At 40.6% G+C, this 22983-nt stretch overlaps 1 protein-coding gene across 5 annotated transcripts in view; it reads right to left on the bottom strand.

Annotated features, from left to right (window-relative positions):
* Positions 1 to 22983, bottom strand: part of LOC122078741 (lysine-specific demethylase JMJ25-like) — a 77147-nt gene that overhangs the window by 33217 nt on the left and 20947 nt on the right. For all 5 annotated transcript variants that reach the window (XM_042644848.1, XM_042644847.1, XM_042644849.1 and 2 more), the window contains 4 exons: positions 21707 to 21806; positions 21469 to 21610; positions 20902 to 20965; positions 19982 to 20813 (listed from right to left, as the gene is read on the bottom strand). In XM_042644848.1, coding sequence (XP_042500782.1) covers positions 19982 to 20813; positions 20902 to 20965; positions 21469 to 21610; positions 21707 to 21806 — 1138 coding nt within the window. The remainder of the gene's footprint in view (positions 1 to 19981; positions 20814 to 20901; positions 20966 to 21468; positions 21611 to 21706; positions 21807 to 22983) is intronic.

Consider the following 22983-nt stretch of genomic DNA (forward strand, 5'->3'; position numbering starts at 1 on the left):
TCCTAGAAGATCTTCACAGATGCCCCTTATTCAGCTCCATGAGAAGGCTCCAACAGCTCCATCGAATTGGCCGGCTAGCTTAGTTTCCATTTTGATTATTGAATTTAGTTTGCTTTTTGTCTCAAGTTAGCTTCCTTTTTAATTTCAGTTTTCAGTTTCTAAATTACTCCTACATGGTTAGCAAGTTAGAGTTCAAGATAGGAAGTTTATTTCCAGCTTTTAGTTTCCTTTTCTGTTTGTTGTCCAAGTTATGTATGCCTATAAGGGGCCCATCGATTGTAAGTTTGAGACAGATTTGATTAATGAAAATTTGAGTTACACACAGGGCTGGGAAAGCTTTATCTGAGAGGTAAGATGCCTAACCCAATGAGGGGTGTGATACCCAAAACCCAAGGGTTGAGATACCCATTCCATTATTCTCTTCCACCCCTCCATCGATTCTCTTTCTTTTTTTTATTTTCTTCTATGTTTGATTATTGTGAGAGAATGTTTGAGCGCTATTGGAAGACCTATTGAAGAACAGAAGATCACCCATTGAAGCAGCCTTGAATAGAGCCAGCACTATTGGAAGACATATTGAAGAACAGAAGATCACCCATTGAAACAGCCTTGAAGACGGCCAAGAGGAAGGATCAATTTCAGCAAGGATCAGGGTTTTAACTGAGATCAATTTCTCATATCTCACAGATCTCCATCTGCTGGAACCCTTTTGAAGGTTGCTTCAGGCCCCCAAAAGAGCCCTTCGACCAGAGCTGCAGGCTATCAAAGCTTGGTTTGGGAGCTACAGGATTTCTCCCTACTGAGCTACTCAAACCCTGATTTGCAGTTGAACTTCTGGTTACTGTGCTACTGCTCCCCAACAGCCAATCTGCAAACCAGATTGGGAGGGCCTTTAGGTCACATTCTATACATCTATCGACCAATTAGCCCCATACTTGGTGAGTTATAGCTCAGGGTGAACCTACCTTACATTAGGAATCCTAGCCCAATGAATTAAGGTTTGACAAAAAGAAGCTTTTGCTTCGATGTTGTGAGATTCAATCACAATTATGGCAAGGGACCAAGGTCAGTGAGAGACCTGACCAAGGCCATAGGTGAATCTGAATAGGGTCAGCTGCATGGATCCTTGCCCTCCAAACGGCACTATCTGAGGTCATACTTGGGACAGTTTTTGCTAATTTGACAGTGATTTTAATAGGGATCAAAGGGTTTGTTAATGGTTTCTAATTCGGGCAGCAAGGTGCCAATACAGCAACCTTATTGTTAAGTGTTAGATCAGGCCTATGAACTGGGACATTCTTTCGGGTTTAATCTTAGAGCTGATTCCCTATGCTGTTGGCCTTATTTAGAGGCTTAACGCTGCCCTGTGGATACTGTAAAAGGGGGGTTTTTACTGTAATCTAGTACATTCAATCATATCATTGGGTAATGAGTTCAACTTGCTGATTAGTGGACTCCATCACACTTACTTAGCTAATTGGCTTTAGAGGCATAGAGGGTTCCAATGGGAAACAAACCTCATGCCATTTGCAAATAAGCCAAAGTATGTATGGTTTACTAACTGAAGGATTGGACTTTACAGATCAATATGTTTATTCTCATGTCCTTGAAACAGTAAAACCCGTATTAACCCATGCAATGTCATAACTGCTTAGACATGGCATGGGGAATGGGCAGCAGTGAGGTTTTCAAAAAACCTATGGAGGGAAGAAGCCCAATGGGAGACTTATTCCCTGAGCATTGTGTGTTCAGTCTACTTTAAGGTGTAAAATGAAGCCTAGAGTTCAGACACATTTTAGGAAAGCCTGGATTGCAAAGCATCTGAAATCAACAAGGACTTCCCAACAACAACAACAACAACTCAGCCTAAAGACCTAAACTAACTAAATGGGTCGGCTACATGGATCCGACCAAAGACGACAAAAGAAAAGTAGAAGAAAAAGGAAAGGAGCAGCGCAACCCCCCCCTAAAAAAAAACCAGAAAATCTCACCTAAAAGGAATTGGGAACATGGATTCTTGCCCCCCGAAAAGGTTTATCAAAGGTCATACATGGGACCAGCCCTAAACTATCCGGCCCAACAAGAACTTCCCAACAACAACAAAAACAATCATAACCTTATCCCAACTGAATGGGGTCGGCTACATGGATCCAGTATGCAAAATAGAAAGTAAAGAAGCATAAAGGATAGGTTAAAAAGAATAAACATGGGGATAATAGATGAAGGTACAACAGCATAGAGAGACGCATCATGGAAACATCCCCCATAGGGAGTCAGCAACACGGGACCTTGTCCTCCACGCAACTCTATCCGAAGGCATACTAGGGTCGAGCCCTACGCTTTGCATATCTTTTCAAACTACTTCGTTAATAGTCATCTTAGGCCTGCCCCAACCTTTTCTAGCTCCCTCCAAGTGAATCTGGTCACTCTTCTTTACTGGGCCTCCATAGGTCTCCATTGGACATGGCCATACCACCTCAAACGGCTCTCACAGAGTTTGTCTTAGATTGGTGTAACCCCTAAATCATTTCTAATATGTTCATTCCTTACCCTATCTCTCCTGGTCTTACCGCACAAGCCTCTCAACATTCTCATCTCCGCTACACTCAGTTTATTCAAAGTACTCTTCTTGACTGCCCAGCATTCTGCTCCATACATCATAACTGGTTGTATAATTGTCCTATAAAATTTTTCCTTTAGTCTAATAGGTATTCTTTTGTCATATAACACTCCCGCCGCACCTCGCCACCTCATCCACTCCACTTTAACCCTATAGGCAACATCATCCTCTATATCCCCCTCTTTATCAATGATAGACCCCAAGCATTTAAAACAGTCCCTCCGGGGTAGTTCCTGTTCCCCTAGCTTTACCACTCCCTCCCCTCCTCTAGATTGACTGAAGGGGCACGTCATATAATCAGTCTTCGTTCTACTTAACCTAAAACCTCTTGATTCCAAGCTTGATCTCCATAGCTCCAGTTTAGTATTAATCCCATCCACAGTTTCAACGATCAGCACAATATCATCAGCAAATAGCATACACCACAGAATCGAGCCTTGGATGTGTCTGGTTAGATCATCCATAATAAGTGCAAACAAATAAGGACTTAGAGCAGATTCTTGGTGTAACCCAATTGTGATTGGAAATTCGTTTCATTGCCCCTCTATCGTTTTGACACTCGTCACCACTCCCTCGTACATGTCCTTAATTATATCTACATAGTTAATCTTACCCCTTCTCTTCTCTAGGACCAGCCAAATTAACTCTCTCAGTGCTCTATCGTATGCTTTCTCCAGGTCAATAAAAACCATATGGAGGTCCCTACTGTGGGCTCTAAAAACTTCCATAAGCCTCATTACAAGGTAAATAGCTTCTGTTGTGGATCTCCCTGGCATAAAACCGAATTGGTTCCCCGATGCCGTAGATTCCTCTGTTAGGTGGGCTTCAATAACCTTCTCCCATAGTTTCAAGGTGTGGCTCATAAGTTTTATGCTTCTATAGTTATTGCAGTTTTGGACATCCCCTTTGTTCTTATAAATCGGAACCACAATGCTTCTCCTCCACTCATCTGGCATAAATTTTGTAATCAAAATTTTGTTAAACAACTTGGTTAACCAAGCCACTCCATGTCCTCCCAAGCTCTTACAAACTTCGACTGGAATGTCATCCGGTCTCGTAGTTCTACCTATATTCATCCTTCGCATGGCCTCTTTAACCTCGGTTTCACCAACTTGCAGTGAATGCCCATTTGGTGTATCGGCGTCATGTCTACACCCCTCCACCTCTGGGTTCACCTTATCAATCACAGTATCTCCATTTAGTAGGTTACAAAAATAATCACCCCATCTCCTCATAATGTCTTCATTCCGTACTAACACTCTACCTTCCTCACTTTTGATGCATCTGACATGATCCAAATCCCTGCTCATCCTTTCTCTTACCTTAGTTATCCTATAAATCTCTTTTTCTCCCTCCCTTGTATAAAGGTTTTCATATAAGTCACCATATTTCTTTACCCTAGCTTTCCCCACAATCTTCCTAGCCCCATTCCTAGCTGTGTGATATCTTGCTCTATCCTCAGTCTCGTTAGTCCTCTGCCAAGTCTTAAAACAATCCTTCTTAGTCTTAATGGCGGCCTAGACCTCGTTGTTCCACCACCAGGTCTCTCTAGGGGTACGCCACCCCTCTTAGTCAAACCTAGGACCTCTTTAGCCACCTCCTTAATGTTAGTTGTCATTGTAGTGCACATCTCATTAGTATTCCCCACATAGTCCCATGTACCTCGTGCGATCACCTTATCAGTAAAGGATTTTTGTGGCGCTCCGTGTAGTTTTTCCCAATTTATTTTAGGGCATAAGTGCATTGCCTTCTTGTGTTTCCTCATACTAAACTACATATCCATGACCACCAGTCGATGTTGTGTAGTTAACTCTCTCCCGGTATAACCTTACAATCTTTACAAAGCAGTCTGTAGATCTTCTAGTCATAAAGATATCAATTTGGCTTGCATGCAATCCACTCTTATAAGTAACTAGATTTGCTTTTTTCTCAAAAAAAGGTATTTGCAATGCAGAGGTCATATGCTATCGCAAAGTCCAACACTGAGGTCCCCTCTACATTCCTCTCCCCAACTCCGTATCCCCCATGCACCACTTCGTAGCCTCTACGATACTTGCGCACATGGCCATTAGGTCCCCGCCAATAATAATTTTCTCCCCCTGCCCGACACCCTGCATCATCTCATCCATATGCTCCCAGAATTGTACCTTAACCATGTCATCAAGCCCTGCTTGGGGCGTGTACGAGCAAACTATGCTAACAATCTCATCACCAAGCACCAATTTAATGGCGAGAATCCTATCTACAAGTCTATTAACATCCACAACGTCATTTTTAAGATCTCTGTCAACTACTATCCTCATTCCCCCTCTCCCACTTTCACTTCCCAAGTATCATAGCTTGAAGTCATCCAACACTTTAGCCTTACTACCTTTCCATCTAGTTTCTTGAATACATGCAACATTAATCCTTCTTTTCCGCATAACGTCAATCAACTCCATACTCTTACCCGTCAGAGATCCAATGTTCCATGATGCAAATCTAAATCTACGCTTACCCACAAGGTTAGAACCAGAAGACATGCTATAAACAGTACGAGAAAAGGATTAAGTAGCCAAACATGTAGTAAAATAAAAATAGGATTCATGCACAAGTGATTGGATGGTATAAATAGATATGGTGTCAGCTGCCTACCTGACGCACTAGTAGTAAAGATGCAAATATCATAGTTGTCAAGGCGTCGCCAAGGCGTCGCCTAGGCGACGCCTAGGCGTCCAGGCGGTTTTCCTGGGGCCTAGGCGACAGCCGCCTTGTTGCACTGCATGTTGCTTTCTGTTTCGGCACTTATTTATGCCAAATATCATTCAAGTAAATGATTTACATTTACTTAAGATATTATTCATAAATAAGCAAATACCCCCTATTTGAATCCAATAAAAATAGTTTAAAAATCAAATTCCAAAAGGATAAAAAGTCAACCCCCCAGTCCAAGAACAAAAACTGGATTTTGGTTATAGGGACGATTTTCAACTTTTAAATGCTAGGGTTTTTCTCAATTATGAAAATTTTATAAATTCTATCATGTTAAAACATTGTTAAAAACCAAAAGTCCGGTAAAAAATATTTTGTTTTGATATTCATAAAATTATTTTCATTCAGGCGATTTTAATAGTATTGCCTTAAAATAAGTTTGCTGAAGCAACTTGTCATCACCAGAATAATAGACTTAAGTTTTAATTATAACTAATACAAAAAGTCTCATGTAAAAATAAAATCATTTGACCAGTCAAACTTATTATAGAATAAGAGCATTTCTCTAAATGTTGATTTTTTATAACTGACTTAATGTTAATTTTTTATGGTTTGATGTGGCTAATGTTGATTTTTAATACTTGATGTGGCTTAATCTGATTTTTTATGATGCAAGGTATATATAACTTACTAAATAATGTTAGAAAATAGGAAAAATAAAAAATAACACTTGTCGCCTAGTTCGCCTTAAGGCGGGGCTTCTCGCCTAAGCGCTTAGATAGCCCTCCACCGCCTTGGTTTGCCTTGGCGCCGTGACAACTATGGCAAATATAGATAAATAAGTACTAGGATGACTAGGGATAAGAAGCAAATATGCAATATATGCAATCCGTCAACTCAATAGGCCAACCAAACATATACGATACTATCTACCAACAACATAGCATGCACACAACAAGACACGAATATGCTCATAGAACACACATAAAAAGAGAGATCAGACAGGGTGGCTACAGTAGAAGAGTAGCCTAAGGCAGCTATAAGTAAGTACACAAACTTCCTAAGATTAAGAAAATAAAATAAAGGGAAAAGTATTGAGGGTGTCCCTTACAACTCAAGGTACTCCAAACTATGGTGGCTTGGATGCCAGTCAGTGCCCTGCCAAAACAACCCTAACCCCGTATGTTGTTGCGCAATAGCAAATGGCAACAGAGGTGGTGTGCAGCCCGAAACTTTTTTTTTTTTTTTTAAGTAGGTATCTGGGAGGGAAGCATATGTTCTAGGATGCAATGGGAAGTTATCAGGGGAGGTGGGTAGAAGGCGGAGAAAAGATGTAGTTGGGCGATATAGGTGGAGTAAAGAGAGAGAATCGGACGGAAGGGAGAGTTGTGTAGGTTTATGTGGGTGGAGGGATAGCAAGAGGTGGAATCTGTTGAGGTTAAAATAGAGAGGCGAACTAACAGTCGGTTGGTAGGGTTCAACTCTCAGGGGGCAGTAGGGAGAGTCGGTCAAAGACTAGAGAGAAAAATTTGGAGTGAGGGGATCGGTTGAGAATGAGATAAGGCCAGCGAAGGGGGGTCGACTAAGCGTAAAAAGGAAAGAGAAGGAGGGGAAACCGTAGAGACGGTCCAAGAAGGAATTTCGGGGGAGAAAATAGCTGAAAAAAATCAAGATAGAAAATAGGTGATGAAAATTAGGAGAGAAAATCGGGGAGATAGGTGATCGGCGGAAGGAAATGTATAAGGCAGTACGGCAGCGACAGAGGAAGGGGGGAAATGGGAGAGGGGAAATCTGGGAGATTAGTTATGATACCTACCTTTCTGGTTTAGGGCTCAACTCCTACTACTGCTGCCACTGCCGGAGACGGGAACTGGTTTCAAGCACCGGTGATCAGTAGTTTAGGGCGCCGTACGTGATTGGAGAGAGCCGTTCGGAGATGGTTATATCACTCTACATTTTTTTTTTTTGGCAAAAATGTGGCTACATCAACAGGTCACCCCAACAAGAACTTCCCAATGATGCATTATTTCCAAGTGTTGGCAGCACAAGGAAGTGTGAGTTTTTAGAGTAACAACATTTTCTTCCAAATCATTGTTTGTTACAATATGTAAAATAAAAAAGATAGAAAACGAAGACCAATTATGTAAGGGAGCTGAGAAGGTAAGCCAAGAGACCATTAACCATAGGCTAACTAGCCTATGTCTTAACATTGACTCCATGAAAGCTTTAGTTTGTCTCAGAGGCTGCCACCCTGCCCAACGTGGGTCTTCTACCAAAAAGCTTCCATTCTTGACAACATAGCTAGACCCTTAGACAATAAAGTTGCTACTTCCATCCGTATCATTAGGGAAACCAGCCTAGCTGCAGCTTTTTTGACAAAATCGCGAAACTTTGTAATTTAGAAAATAAGGCGTCTCTGATTCCCCCAGACGACCACAAGCCTTTAGTTTATGAGGATGACCAGATATGTACATATTCTGATTTCCCTGACGATCACACGCCTTTAGAAACACTATTTTGGTTCTATAGCATTTGAATATTCAATATTGAACTATTGCCTTCTTCCCAAAAAAAAAAAAATGTCTGGAAGCTCCTCCTGTATTGTATTACAAGACTTTATGTTCATTATGGTTCTATATTCGTTATTTCTTTCTTACGAGAAGGCTCTTGGTTATTCATCAAAAATATGATTGAAATGAAAGACTCTGATGCTCCCACAGAGACCTTCTTCCTCACAAGGGATTGTGCAAATCCAACTCCGCTTAAAATGTAATGCATTGGGTTGCATTATCACTTACAAGAAAATAATGACGTGTGATAAGTAGCAGAGGAGGCATAGCAGACGGTGCCACCTTTCTCATGTGTGTCTCATGTGTAAATGGACAGAATCAATCAACCACCTTTTGGGTGCCATTTTCTCTCTATGTTTTAAATGAGATGAGGAACTCCCAAAGATTCAGTTGACATAATGTTCAGTTAGCATTTGGGCCCATTGATGGCAATTTATTTATTAGACGAGCATTCCAGCTGCCTCGCTCTTGTACTTGAGGGATGGCTAGTGCAAGGCACTTTCAAGATAGATTCATTGATATCCAGAAAATTACCATCAAAACCAGCAACGCAGTGGCTATTCAATCCAGTGAGTGATGACTATGACTGGTTATGAAGCTTGTTTTAAGGGAATTCTCACTGATTTCCAACTCAATGATTGCCAACTGAAAATCATCTCCAGTACAATAAACATGACAGATGCTAACACATTGATCACTCTGCCAAAAGGTCTTGCCAAGCTCAAACTTGATGACCAATCACTTGGCAACTCTCCATTTATATGGAAATCCGAAAATGGGACTTTAAAGCTGATAAGTGATCTGACCGTAGTGGGCCTGACTATCGTTCCAATTTATTGTTGGAAATTTCCTTTTTTTTTTAAGTAAATAAGTGAGCTGTCAGACCTGGGGCTCAAACCAGACTTCTCTGAGAAGCGCTTTTGACCACTGAGCTTCTCAGAGAGACTTCTTTTTTCAGTAAACTGAATGACTTCCGTTTTCCCTTTACTGGTAGGGGCCCAGCCCTGCTCGGCTAGGATACAGGTGTGGATCCTTAGCCAGTGCTGCTCCTAGGTATAGATATGCTATCAGATTGATCTGCAGCTGGAGCTTCTGGCGCTAGAGTTGTTATAAGTATTCAGGTCGATGTGAGGGAAGGTAAATCTACAATGTGATGGAGAGCCGGTAAGGGAAGGGAAGAAATCCCTGAGAGAACTCTGAGTAGCAGGTGAGGAAGAGAAGATATCGCACAAAATGGGTAGTTTTGTACCATACCTGACACGAAAGCATTCAATTCAATTCATTCTCAAAATCTGCCTTAGAAAGTGGGTAACATGTCCCTTTATACCAAACAAAATTAAAACTTGCCTAATTAAAATCTAAAACAAATATAGCACCTTCTAATTACTTCCTCAAGTCTAACTAATAAATTAGCAACGAAATAAAACTCAAAGTGGTAACTCCCTACTTGACTAACAACTACCCAAAATAAAAGATTACATATCTTCCAAAATAAAATAACTCAATATTTCATAAATAAAGTAAATCCTAAAATATCCTACTAATCTCAAAAATCCAATCGGACCCAATTCGTCTCAATTGAGATTGCCCCGAAGGGTCAACCCGGATCAGCCTCAATTTTACATCAACTCCCCCGATGTCGAGAAAAAACACGCCCACCAGTTTTAAAGAATGATAACAATAAAAACTCATGAGCGGAGGTGAATTACTCGTTGTCTGCATCACAAACACAATCAAAGATGTGGAAGTTGTGGACGAGCATTCAAATTTCGAAAATCATGGGGAAGAACGAACTCATTATGGTGAACCACTGGTACTGCATTGATGACCTTTATCACTTGATCCACGATTTTCTCACTTTCCGTTGTCATCATTTGTTCCACAATAGGACGGTCTTCCACTGGTATTGATGCATGTGGTTGATTGTACAAGGGGTCCCTTTCTTTGACTCAACAAATCCATTAAGATTAAATTTTTTACGCATGTCGTAAGCCTGGAGACTGCACATATTGTTGTCACGATCAAAGATGTTGTCTCGTTGTTCCAATCAACGTCGATCCAATTTAATGATGCATTGAGGAGAGTCAAAGACTTCACCAAAAGCACCATCATAATAATGAGAAATAGAGATTTCAACGAATACATCATCCTCTGACTCAAAAATAATCTGATTGGTCTTTGACAACATATCTCACAAATCGTGAGACGAAATTGTCGTGTTGTCTCTCATCAATCAACAAATCAGCAAGTTTACCATTTGGCAATCGCACAGTAAATTTGAACACAAAAGATTCCAGGGTCATACTTGTAGTTGGAAGTACTTTAAGCCAACTATGGCAAGAGAACACTTAAGGTAAGGCTTAATGGCAAAACAATAATTATATGAAAACGTAAAGTAGGACAGCAGATTGGTAATTAGCTGAGATTTCGATGTGACTAGTAGAAATGTAATATCAGAAATTTAAATAGAAACAAAAGGTTATATAACGGATGAAGGGAGGGGAAAACTTGGAAATAGATATAAAACGAGATAAAATACAATAAAGGAGAAGGGTAGGGGCAGTTTTGGAATAAAAATTGACGAGAGGAAAATCGTGGGTTGCTCACCTTTGAAGACGCTTACTCCAGAGATAAAAAAACATGAACAAAGTTATCGAAAGGGAGGTCGTGACAAAGGAAGAGAGACTCTCGACACAATGACATGTGACGAAGGAAGAGGGTCTGCCGACTTCGAAGGAGATGGCGACTGAGATGAGTGGAAAACTCGGTAGAGTTCAACTACAATGAAAAAGCAGCGATTGTGAGGGAAAAGGAAAGCTTGGCGATGCCTTCGACACATGGGGGTAGACTGCTATGGGGAATTTGAACAGGTATGCAAACTACCCTCTCTTTTTTTCCACTCTGCCTCACTAACTCTATTCTCTTTGTCTACTATTTTTCACTAGGTAGAACCCTAGCGGCAAGGGGGGATCAATAAAAGGAAAAGGGAAAAGAAAAGGAGCGGTGGGGGTATGACTTGTTGAAATTGAAAGAGAATTTTGGTTTCAGAAGAAGCGGTGGATTGGGGAGCTCTGCTATGAGAGTTGGGGATGTGATACAGGGATTTTTTTTCCAACTCTTGGCAGAGATGAGAAAGCAAGAGAAATAGAAATAGAATGAGGGGTTGTTGGAGTGGAGAAGGATAGGATCCTTCGGCTCTGATACCACTTGATGGAGGGCCAATAAGGAAAGGGAAGAAATCCAAGAGAGAACTTAGAGTTGCAAGGAAGGAAGAGATATCGCACAAAGAGGAAGAGTCTTGTACCAAAAAAGCACCAAAACATTCAATTTAATTCATTCTCAAAATCTATCTTAGAAATTGCGTTAAATGTCTCTTTATACTAAACTGAAATTAAAACTTACCTGATTAAAATCTAAAACTGAAATAGCAACTTCTAATTACTTCCTCAAGTCCATCTAATAAATTAGAAACGAAATAAAACTCAAATTGGTAACAACCTACTTGACTAACAACTACCCAAAATAAAAGATTAAATATCCTCCCAAATAAAATAACTCAATATTTCCTAAGTAAATTAAATCCTAAAATACCTACTGATCCCAAAAATCCAATCAGAACCCGGTTTGTCTCGGATGAGATTGCCCAACGGGTCAACCTGGTTTAGCCTGAATTTTGCTTCACAATGGCTGAACTACTCCCCCTGGCTTTTAGCTAGCATTACATTCTTGGCTGGAGATTTTGATGATTTAGTGTAAGGTAAGCCAAATATCATAGGATAAATGTGGAGTTCAGGTAGTGACCTGAGAAGACTAAAGACATTTAGGCTCTGTACTATAACATTCTAAAAAAATGTATTCTGATGTTTTTCCATTTTTTTAGAACAGAAATGGGGTAAAAACTGTATGGTAAGTCCGGTTTAATTTCTTGTTTTTTTGAAATGAACCGGACACTTTTAAGGTTTTGGAATCCCTATTTTGGAGCATGAAAAGCAAGCTTTTCATTTTGAGAATCGATTCTAAGCAAAAACGCAGAATCGATTGATTGAACTTAAGTGAGAGGGGAAAATAAATAAATTGAACTTAAAACATAACAATAGGGTATTTGAGACATCTCGTAAACCTTATTCCCCTTTCTGTCTCTTGGAACGGCTAAAGAGAAAGAAAGCTCTGAACCGTCACCAAAGCTTCAAGCTTCATCGTCTCAGGATCTACCATCGCCGTCGCTGAGGTGAGAGCAAAGCTCAGGTTTTCCAGCCATGGCGGAAACAAGAAAACCATGTTCAATGTTTTTACAGTCATCAAGACTTGTTTCTACAGCTTGGTGGTTTTTGATGGATTTCTGAGATTAGGGCCTTATCACTGAAAAATCCAAAAACCTGAGGTATTGTTCAGCTGATTTATATTCATAAGACTAATTCTGCAACTGGGTCTAACGGGATTGTGAAGAGTTCACCAAAAGAGTTCCAAAGGTTTTGGTATTTCTTTTCATAAGGGTGGAGAGGGGTGATCTTGCCATTGGAACTAGATAATATGAGAGAAAAGGGATTTTATTTTGAGATTATTTTGAGATTTTTATGAGGGCGCGTCTCTGCAGTTGGGTTTGAAGGGTTGTGATGAAAGATTTTATCCAGAATATATGATTATTATTATTGTTTCGTTCTTTCTAGTAACACATACTAGAAAATGGAGCATGGAGGAAATGAAGAGAGTGTTTGATTGGTTAGTTTAGTTGGAATGTTATTGAGATTTTACTATTCTTCTCTTTGCTTTGATTATTGGGGTTTGAGGATAGCACTAACTTTCTTCATTCTTTGAGTTGGGCCAAGGGTGAGAGAGAGAAGGTGTGTGGGCTGCACAGGAAGATAGAAGAATGGAGAATGATGGTGGGGGCAAGTGAAGATCCCGATCGAGGTCTCGTTAATCCTGTTCCTAATCGTTCTTATGCCAAAGCAGTTGGAAATGCTTCTTGGCCAGCGATTGATTCCCTCCCTAAACCAATCCAAGCTGGAAATATTAGGAGAATCATGATTCCTCAAGGCGACTATGAGTCCAAGCGGCAGAACTTTCGATTTGCTCTTATTGGAAGGGTTAACTTCCGATTGATTTCTTTGGATGCCCTGCGAGGCTGTGACAAGAGGCTGCAGAAAAATGGAATCTGAGTCAGGGAGTGGTGATGCATCCTTTTGGCAAAGGATACGTGATCTTTCAATTCAAATGCGAAGGAGACACGGCGGCTGTATGGAAGAGGAGCTTGATGGAAGGTGAGCATTTAATCCGTTTCCAACACTGGAAGCCGAATTTCAACAATCATGAGAAGCATGTTTGGACCAAGCTTGTTTAGATCCGCTTCCCTGGATCTCACCCAGGAATATTGGCATGAGAATGCCCTCCTCTCAATTGCGAAAGCGGTCAGGCCTCCTGTTTCCTTGGATCACCATACTAAGCAAGGACTGATGGGTTATTTTGCAAGAGTCCTTGTAAATGTGGATGCTACTGAAAACGGCATCAAGTATTGAAGAGGTACAAGTGGAGACGGTGGAGCCTGGCACAACCAACATCTTTGGTTTCAGGCAAAAGGTGTTGTACGAGGATGGAATAGCTCGTTGCGGTGACTGCAAAAGGTTGGGGCATAGCATTGGAGATTGCATGTCAAAGAAACATAATGATGAAAGGCAAGCTGCCATGGACAACTCCGGTATACCTGAGGCGGCCTTTGTTGGTGACGGAGTCGACTCAGGGCGAGTTAACTCACAAGAGAAGAGAGTGGGTGAAGGAGTCCCAAACGTGGCAGTCAATGCCATTTCTGATTCTCCTCCTTAAATGTCTCATTACAATCCAATCAAGGGCATTCAAGCATGGAAGGCAATATACAGGTTGTTTTGGACTCCTTGCCGTCCAATTCAAATTTAAATTAGAATTCTGCTGATTTGGAAACTCTAGTTGCTCAAGATAAGGAGTTATCTCCGAATAACAACCTTCCTATTATGGAGGAAGGTGAAGTGGTCGGTCCTGACAGTTGGACTGGGTCGGATACAGACCCAGAAAGCTCCGACCCATCTGATTTTGAGGAGGAAGTCCAGATCACCCAGGTTGAATCGATTTCCCTCATGAGGCCTGACCGTCCGAGGAGAGAAGTTGCTGGCAAAGACAGGGGCGGTGGTGGTGTACAACATTCACGAGGGGGTTGCGTCTTTCAATCTCTTCACAGTGAAGGCGACTCTCAGATTTCATGCTTCCTAGATACAGACTTGGTAAATGGTCTAGTAGCTCTGAATTTTCAGGAGGTCACAGCCGTTGACAGAGCAATTGCTGCTCGTGAAAAAGGGACTGATTGCTCCCATAATAGAGGGAAGAAGAACAAAAGAAAGGCGGGTCAGACCAACAAGTCTGACAAAGCTCGACATTAGCCCCATTCCTCACGAAAGTTCTTTTTTGGAATATTAGAGGAGTGAGAAAGGCCGCTGGTTTAAGGGCCTTGAAGATTTGCGGGATCATTCTCCCGACTTTGTATGTGTTGCTGAACCAATGGTTCACCACTGTAAGTACCCCTTCCTTATGGTTAATAAGATGGGATTTTCTGCTGATTTCATTCACAACCATCGGTTGGACAAAGTCCCAAACCTATGGATTTTTTGGAAGCAAGGAATAACTCATCCCTCTGTGATCTCTATGTCAGACCAGCAAATATCAATAGTAGTTGACTAGGTTGTTGTCAAGGTTGGTTTATCCTTCGTCCATGCCAGCAGCTTCAAAGCCCTGAGAAAAGATTTGTGGATTAATTTGAGTCTTGTAGGGTTGACGACAATCCCATGGTCTGTCATAGGGGATTTTAACGCCACATTATTCTCTCATGAGAAAAGGGGGCTGGTCGATTCAATCTAGCTTCTGTTGCAAAATTCCAAGTGACGGTCCATTCTTGGCGCTTATTTCTGTCCCCTCTCAGGGAGGAAATTTACCTAGTCAAATAACCGTAGAAGGGGTCATGTGGCTGCGGTGCTTGATCGCAGTTTCTATAATGAGAAATGGCTTGACTTCTTCAAGAACATATCACAAAGAGTTCTTTAATGTATTGTGTCAGATCATGCCCCTCTCCTGGTGACTTCTAATGTTGTACCTAAGCCATCAAACATCCCTTTCAGATTCCACAGCTTCTGGATGGAGGATGATAGTTTTTCTTCTATTATTAAAGAGGCATGGGGTACAAGATCTTATGGTAATCCTATTCTCACTCTTTGTCAGAAGCTGAAACAAGTTAAATTATTCTTGAAGCCATGGGCTAAGCATACCTTTCCAAATCTTGATATTGAGGTTAAATCTTCCAAAGATTTAAAGGCCATCCAAAAAGAAATAGAAGCTTCAGGTATGTCTGAAGAGTTATTTGCCAAAGGGGTTGATGCTAAAACCGCCTTCCTTAAGGCCTCTCAAATGCACGCCCAGCTATGGTCTGGTAAAGCCAAGCAGAAATGGATGAAAGATGGAGATCGGAATTCCAAGTTTTTCAACCTCTCCGTGAAAATGAAAAGGTCGCGTAAACTGATTTGCTCTTTGAAGAAAGGTGATGGAACATGGGTTGGCTTTAGCATCTTATGTCTCTGATTTTCATGAACCCTTCCATGGAGTGGCCCATGCGACCCCGCACATGGATCTTCTTGATTGCATTCCTCTGGAGTTACGAGACAATGATAATGTGGCCCTTGATGCTATTCCTTCTAAGGAGGAAATCAAAACCGTAGTTTGGGAATCGGATCCAGATAGCTCTCCTAGCCCAGATGGGTTCTCAAGTATTTTTTTTCATACGAGTTTGGGATATTGTTGAGCATGATTTTTGTAGAGCTATTATTCATTTCTTCAGGGTGGAAAAAATTCCTTGGGGGTTAACAACTGCTTCGTCACTCTAATTCCCAAAGCTTCAGGTGCTACTTCTCTCAAAACAACTGCTTCCTTTGGGTAACTTTTTTACAAAAGTCATTTCCAAAACTTTATCTTCAAGATTGTCTTGTTTTCTTCCCCGTCTTATCTCTGAGGAGCAAGGAGCCTTCCAGAGGGGTAAAATAATTTCTTAGCCTTGCCTCTGAACTTGCAAATCTAATGCACTCTTCAATGAGGGGAGGGGGTATGGGAATTAAATTAGACGTCCAGAAGGCCTTTGACACTCTCTCTTGGGGTTTTCTTTATGCCACCCTAAAGAAATTTGGCTTCTCTCATACTTGGATTTCATGGATTCATGAAATTCTATCTTCCTCTAGAATCTCAATCCTGGTGAATGGTGGTCCTATGGGGTATTTTGGAGTTGCTAGTGGTCTACACCAAGGAGACCCAATTTCCCCTATTCTTTTTGTCCTAGCCGAAGAAGTTTTATGTAGAGGTCTGAAATTCTTATCTGAGAAGGGTAATTTGAAACCTCTTCCAGGGCCAAAAGGCACAACTATCCCATCTCACTTATTATTTGTTGACGACAACTTTGTGTTCATGAATGCCTCAGCTTCCTATGTTAGGAATCTTCAAAACTTTCTTCTTAGGTATCAGGAATTTTCTGGTCAGCATATTAACCTTGAGAAGAACAAGCTTTTCTTTGGGAATGTGGCTCCTCATAGGAAGCATTTCATATCAGAGACATTGGGCATCCCTATTTCTAAACTTCCCACTAAATATTTGGAAGTTGAGATATTCAAAGGAAGGGTCTCCAACAGCCGTCTTCTTCCAATGAAGGATAAAATAAAAAGCAAAGCTTGCGGGATGGAAAGGGAAGCTTCTGTCCTTGGCGGGAAGAGTTGAGTTGGTTAGATCAATAATCTCAAGAATTCCCATTCACAATTTTGTTGTTTATTGGTGGCCTAAATCTACCATTAAAACAGTAGAGCGGTGGATGCGGAATTTCATCTAGTCTGGTGATGTTGGCAAACAAAAGAAAGTTGTAGTCAAGTGGGAGAATGCTTGCAAGCCAAAAAAAGGAGGCCTTGGCATAAGAAAGCTGCGAGACGTTAACTCTTCCTGCTTGTGCGAACTAGCTTGGCAAATCAGACACAAGGATACAATATGAGCTGTTTTTTTAGAGCTAGATTTATGAATGCAGATGGCTCGCTCAAGTCCAGCTATCTTTCTTCCTCAATTTTTCCATGTTTGAAAAAAGTATGGAACATCATTTCAAGTCTTGAACGATGGACTGTTGGAAATGGGTGAAAGATAAACTTCTGGCAAGATAGATGTGTGGATGAGACTTCTCTCGCAGAGGGTTTCAGGATTGGATTCAAATGTTTTCAAGGGGGCACACACTAAAGTTGCAAAATTCATTGAAACAAACAAACGGGTTATTTCCACAACTAGATCGTCTTTTCTAAAGGACGCTTTTGCGAAAGCCTCTCAGATAGTGATATCTAACCTCGAGGATGTTTGTCATTGGACTCCTACTCACTCGAGTATTTTTTCGACCCATTCTGCAAGGGACTGCATCAGGACGAAGCATCCTTCCGTCCCTTGGTTCTCTATTGTATGGAAATTCCCCATTCAGCCACGACATGCTACTTTTGGTTGGAGGCTCTTTCATAAAAGCCTTCCAACTGATGAAGCAATGAGAAAACGGGGTGTTCATATGTCTTCAAAATGCTAACTCTATGGAATGGCTGAAGAAACCTTGGTGCACCTATTCTTAAATTGCACTTCTCTTCTCAGATATGGAGCCTATTTTTCTCATTATTTAATACAACCTAGCCCTCTTTCTCCAACATGGAAGATATGCTAAAATGGTGGAAAGAGAAAGCTCGATCCATTTCTTTTAGAAGACTATGGAACTCTGGTGCTATCCTAGTCCTTATCACTTGTGGTTGGAAAGAAATTCCAGGCATCATGATAAGTGTCCGAAACCTTTCAACCATTGCTTCCAAATGATAAAGGGTGATTTTAACTATATCTCTTGAGTGCACACCGAATACACATCCACTATTGCTGATCTGCTGTGTGCTAGAAAGATTGGAATTCCCATCCATCAAGGTAAGAAAAGAGAGCATAAGGAAATTTATTGGTGTCCTCCCTTTTCAGGATGGACAAAATTAAATACTGACGGCTGCTCCTTAGGAAACACAGGGAAGGATGGCGCAGGAGGTGTTTTTGGGGATGAAAATGCTCAAGTTATTCTGAACTTCAGAGAAATCATAGGAATAACTTCCAACTTTGAAGCAGAAATTCAGGCAGTGATTTTTACTTTGGAATATGCTAGAATCATCAAGGTGCAGAAGCTTTGGATAGAATGCGACTACGTGGCGGTAATCACCCTTCTTTCCAGAGGTTTTGCTCCTTGGTCTGTATATCAAAGATGGAGAAATCTCTGGCCTTACTTAAGCTCCATTGATTGGAAGATTACTTACTGCCATTGTGAGGTCAATTTAGTTGCTGATTTCTTGGCTAAAATGGCTGCAAAATATGATGCGACCAATCCAGTGTCACTGTGGTCCCCTTAGATGTCTATGGAGCTGGAAATGGACGCAAATAATCATCCCCGTTTCAGATTCACTCTGTCTCCTGAGGTTTGGTTCCTTTATGTGATTTTCTGGTGATGGCAATGCCGAAGGTGGGTCTATCGCGTAAGGTTCCATTCCTTTTTATTTGTTGATCTTTTCCTCTATTGTATCATATTTTTTCATCTTTAATATAATACGAATCTTTTAGCGAAAAAAATTTGATTCTTGGGGGTTTTTCCTTTTTTCTTTTTTTCTTCTTTTTTTGCTGTGGGAGCATTCCTTCCAGGTCTGAGACGGAAGTACTCGGCATTGGAAATATGTTTCTGCTTTGCTTCTTGTAGTGGGTCTCATCATCTTTACCTTAGCAGATGCTCATACTTCTCCCAACTTCAGTGTAATTGGTGTTATAATGGTGACTAGTGCTTTGATCATGGACTCCTTTCTGGGAAATTTCCAGGAAGCAATCTTTACTATGAACCCTGAAACCACACAGGTGGTCCACATTCCCTGCTCAACTGTAGTTGGGCTGCCTTTCCTGATTCCTCCCACGGTTTTTGACTGGGGAGTTGTTCTAGGCCTGGAATTCATGCTCCCAGGTAAGGAAGAAGGAAGAAGGATATTGATCATTTCGATGTTGAAGCTATGTCTGTTCCTTTTCTTTTTTGTTTTTTGGGTAGAAGCCATGTCTGTTTCTAACTTACATGGACACGATTTGAAGGTACTTAGTTCCAATCTTCACCTTTGTATTTCATTATTGTCCTCTGGGATGTTGGGTTTTCTTCTTTCGACTCACTGCATGCGTTTTGGTTTAATGTTACTTGCCCTTTTATCATGTAGCTGGTGTAGTATTTGTTGTATTTTCTAAACTTGGCTCTCACTGTGTTATACATGCCAAAAAACCCTATTGCTGATTTACGTAACAAATGAATTTTTCTCTGCTTATGCCTTTTCAATTCATCTCATTTTATTCTGATCTCCCCTCCCCCCCACCTCGTTTCCTCTCTATATTGGACTTCCACAGCTTTGACACTCATGGTGTAGATGGCATTTTATGTAAATATTAGTTTTTAACAGAAATGATTCTGTTAAGTGCGAACCATACAGGTTTCTGTTTTTTTCAGGTTACAAAAACTTTTTTTTCAGGGTGACACCATACAGTATTTAAGACGTAGAATCACTCCAAAAACACAGAAATAGAAAAAAGTGTGCCAGACCCAAAATCAAGTTTTCAAAACAGAAACGTTACAGTACAGAGCCTTAGGCAGTGGACATCATTCTTCTTTTGAATTACTCATTAGAAGCATAGGTTGGCAACCGAGATCAGAGATGACCATGTTTCGGGGGCTAATGTGACCTAAGATTTCTTCTGGGCTCTCTTTTGTAATGTTAGAGAGTGTCGAGTGAGTGCAGAATGATGTTGCAGTCAACTGAATGAAGTAAAGTTGCAGATTAAGAGATCAATTCTGGGTGATAAATGCCAATGAAGAAGCCACTGATAGATACCTGAAGTGTATCAGATGGCTACAAAAATGGCTCAGAAATAGTTGGATATAGAAGATATGCTAGAATCCAAAATCTTCATAACAGCATAAATAGGAATTCCTCTTAAGATGTACCATAAAAAGAGGTTAGGTAATTGAACCAACCTCACACCAATCCAGACAGTCCATGGCTGTCACTGCCAGATGCGCAGAACGATTTTTCTCACTTGTAATCTCACGAAACGCGCGCCACATAACCATAGGCTCCCAGCTCAAGCCAGTCGTAAGTTCAAGCACATCACGTACAATCATGGGTTCACCCTTCATCCAATGCTGCTGGAAGTGCTCCAGAGCCCCATGTTGGACATCTTCAGCAGTTGGACAGTATAAATAGTTGTCACTGGAATCTTTTCGAGATGCAGCTTTCCGTACATTCTTGTTAGCAGAGTCAATCGGCATGTCAAAGCAGGAGCAATGCTGTGTAGACGTTCCACGCACATATGCAAGATTGTATCTCTCTGCTATTTCTTCTGCTCTTTTTTCCAGTTCTGAAAGCCAATTTTGGTCGAAGATACACTTCAGCTCCAGCAGGCCACAACCACAACCGCCCATTTCCTTTGGGGGACAAGGGATACTACCATTTTCATTTGCCTTCCACACTGATGTTGATTTGCTAAGGTCTCCATGGTCCACTGAAGTAGGTTTTGTAAGATCGTTATTGTCCACTGGTGTCGGTATGATAAGATCTTCATGGTCTGCTGATGATGGTTTAATACGACCTTCTTGGTTCATCCTTGAAGACCGTTTTGGTCTTGAAGGAAGTTCAAGTTCCCCATGCAAGTACGCAGTCCCTCTGTCACAAAATTGCACTGTTACTTCTTCGTCACCACCCTTCAGGCGGCCATCACGAATCTCACAGCAACAACTAAGGCAGAGATCATACGAACAATTAGCACAGCTTCGGTGGAAGTCAACAATAGAAGTTTTGCAGTTGTCGCTGCCAAAAACAAACTTGGTCACATCAGGTCTTCAAGTTTAGCAAATCATAACAATAAAATAAAAACTTACCTAGGAAAAGACCTTACCAGTACATACGCTCATTCTTTCTACAAACTGCCTTCTGCGTTTCTATCTCCGTCAGCAGTAAACCTGTCCAGAGCTCACATCCAATTAGCACAAAATTTGTTCTTTGCAAGGAAATACTATTACTCATCATCTTAGTTCAATGCACTATGCAAATTTTTACACTAATTGGACAATCACCATGATTTGATATCTTACTCTTAACTGATGCTCAAACCACCCAAAGTTCAGCCCTTTATCAGGTGTTCATATGCCATGCATGAACATCCTTAACTGGTCGAACAAGCCCATCTACTGATCTATGAGTTAATCTTCTGGATGTAAATTTCTCTAAATAGTAAATACCTGAGGCTAGTCACCTCGTTCATTTGTTCTATCTATCATAGGCATACTATTATTTGAAGTCCAGTATCAAAAATTGCTCCCCAATGGATACGAGGTCAATCAGAGAACATAAAAAAATACAACTTTAATTAACATAATGATGACATTGGATAAAGGAGTTCCATCCATAGAAAATTCAAAAACCAACCAAACAACAACAATGGCAGATGTAATGTACATTATACCTTGAATCCTTGCCTCAATCTCCTTTTCTTTTGTTTGTTCTTGAACAAACCGTTTCAGAAATGGAAGTAGTAAACATAACAGATACTTAGAGTGCTTAACTTTTTCATCTTCAGTTAACTCAATTTTTGAGTTCCTCAGCTCCTACAAGTGAATCAGATATTGGAATGTCATTCATGAGAATGTAAGCCAAATGAATAAACCATAAAAATAAAAACTGAAAACTGAAAAAAACCCAACCATGAGTCTTTTATCTGCACGTAGACATGCCTTGCAGTTGCAGTTTCCCCGACAAAAAGGACAAAGATTTTCAATTGAATTCTCAGTCAATTTAGGATACCTATAGGCACAGTTGCAAAGGAAATTTTGAGTTAACAGAATCTCACTAACGCTAAACAACCCTGACACACATTAATATGGGTCACTAATAAAACTTATCAGATAACTGAAACATATATATGCCGCAGTGGAAAAAACTGATATATATAAACATACTGCAACACTGAAAGCAGAAGAGGATCCACTATTTGATCCCATCAACGTGTTCACATAAAATTCTTACTCTAAAAATTTGGTTGATTGCATTTGGTAACATGCCAATTTGACTGAATGACAATCTAAAAAATCGACTATAATGCAACTTGGATCTGCGGTTTCAAGGTAATTAACACTCGATCATACTTGTGCCCCAATATCTAACACACAGATGTTCAAATTAACAATGGAATTAGATCTTAGAGGCTTGGCATTCAGTTTTTTTAATCTATGTTTCCTTCAATCTTCCAAAGAAAAAGGTCAAAAGTCAAATCAATGGGGCTTGCATCACTCCACCCAAACGAAGAGTTAATTCAACAAACTGCAGATTAAACAACACAGCCAGCACTTCAAACCCAAACACTGTAGAAACTGTTTCAGCAATATGATCTGAAACCTCTCCTGCACTTGGAGGCTTGTAGCTTGCCAACATGGAATTTCAGCAGCCCGTCTAAAAAAACAACCTACAATGACCTCAGCATCTTACTGTCCTCGTAAGATCAGTAAGCAGCCTCATGAACTAACAATTGGAGAGAATCCTCCACGTTTGCCACTTCATCAAAGTATGGATATTCTTAATCTGAACAACATTCCCCTCCTCATAAAATAATTTAACCAATTCCTCATCATATTGAAGTGTCATTCAAATTTAATAATCACAATCATCCCCCTACTAGAACTTCTCTGGGAAGTTCTTTTACATAAGTTCACACAATGGGTTCACTGGTTTTTTGCTAACGATCTGTTAGGCTTGCCTACCTGAAAACAGACTTCAAGATTTATACTTAAACATCATTAAGATCAGAATCAGATCCTCTCCCTCCCACCCACAACTAAATTTCACAGGCAGTTCTTCTATAGACCTTCACAAATATATTGAGTCTGATAGAGATCTCACCAGGCATCCTGTTAGGATCACTCATCCAAAAATTGGACTCTTTCCGACATGTTGAGTTTCTAAGGGTGTCTTGGTCTTATTGATC

This window comes from Macadamia integrifolia, chromosome 5 (genome assembly GCF_013358625.1).
Source record: "Macadamia integrifolia cultivar HAES 741 chromosome 5, SCU_Mint_v3, whole genome shotgun sequence".
NCBI classification, from domain to species: Eukaryota; Viridiplantae; Streptophyta; class Magnoliopsida; order Proteales; family Proteaceae; genus Macadamia; species Macadamia integrifolia.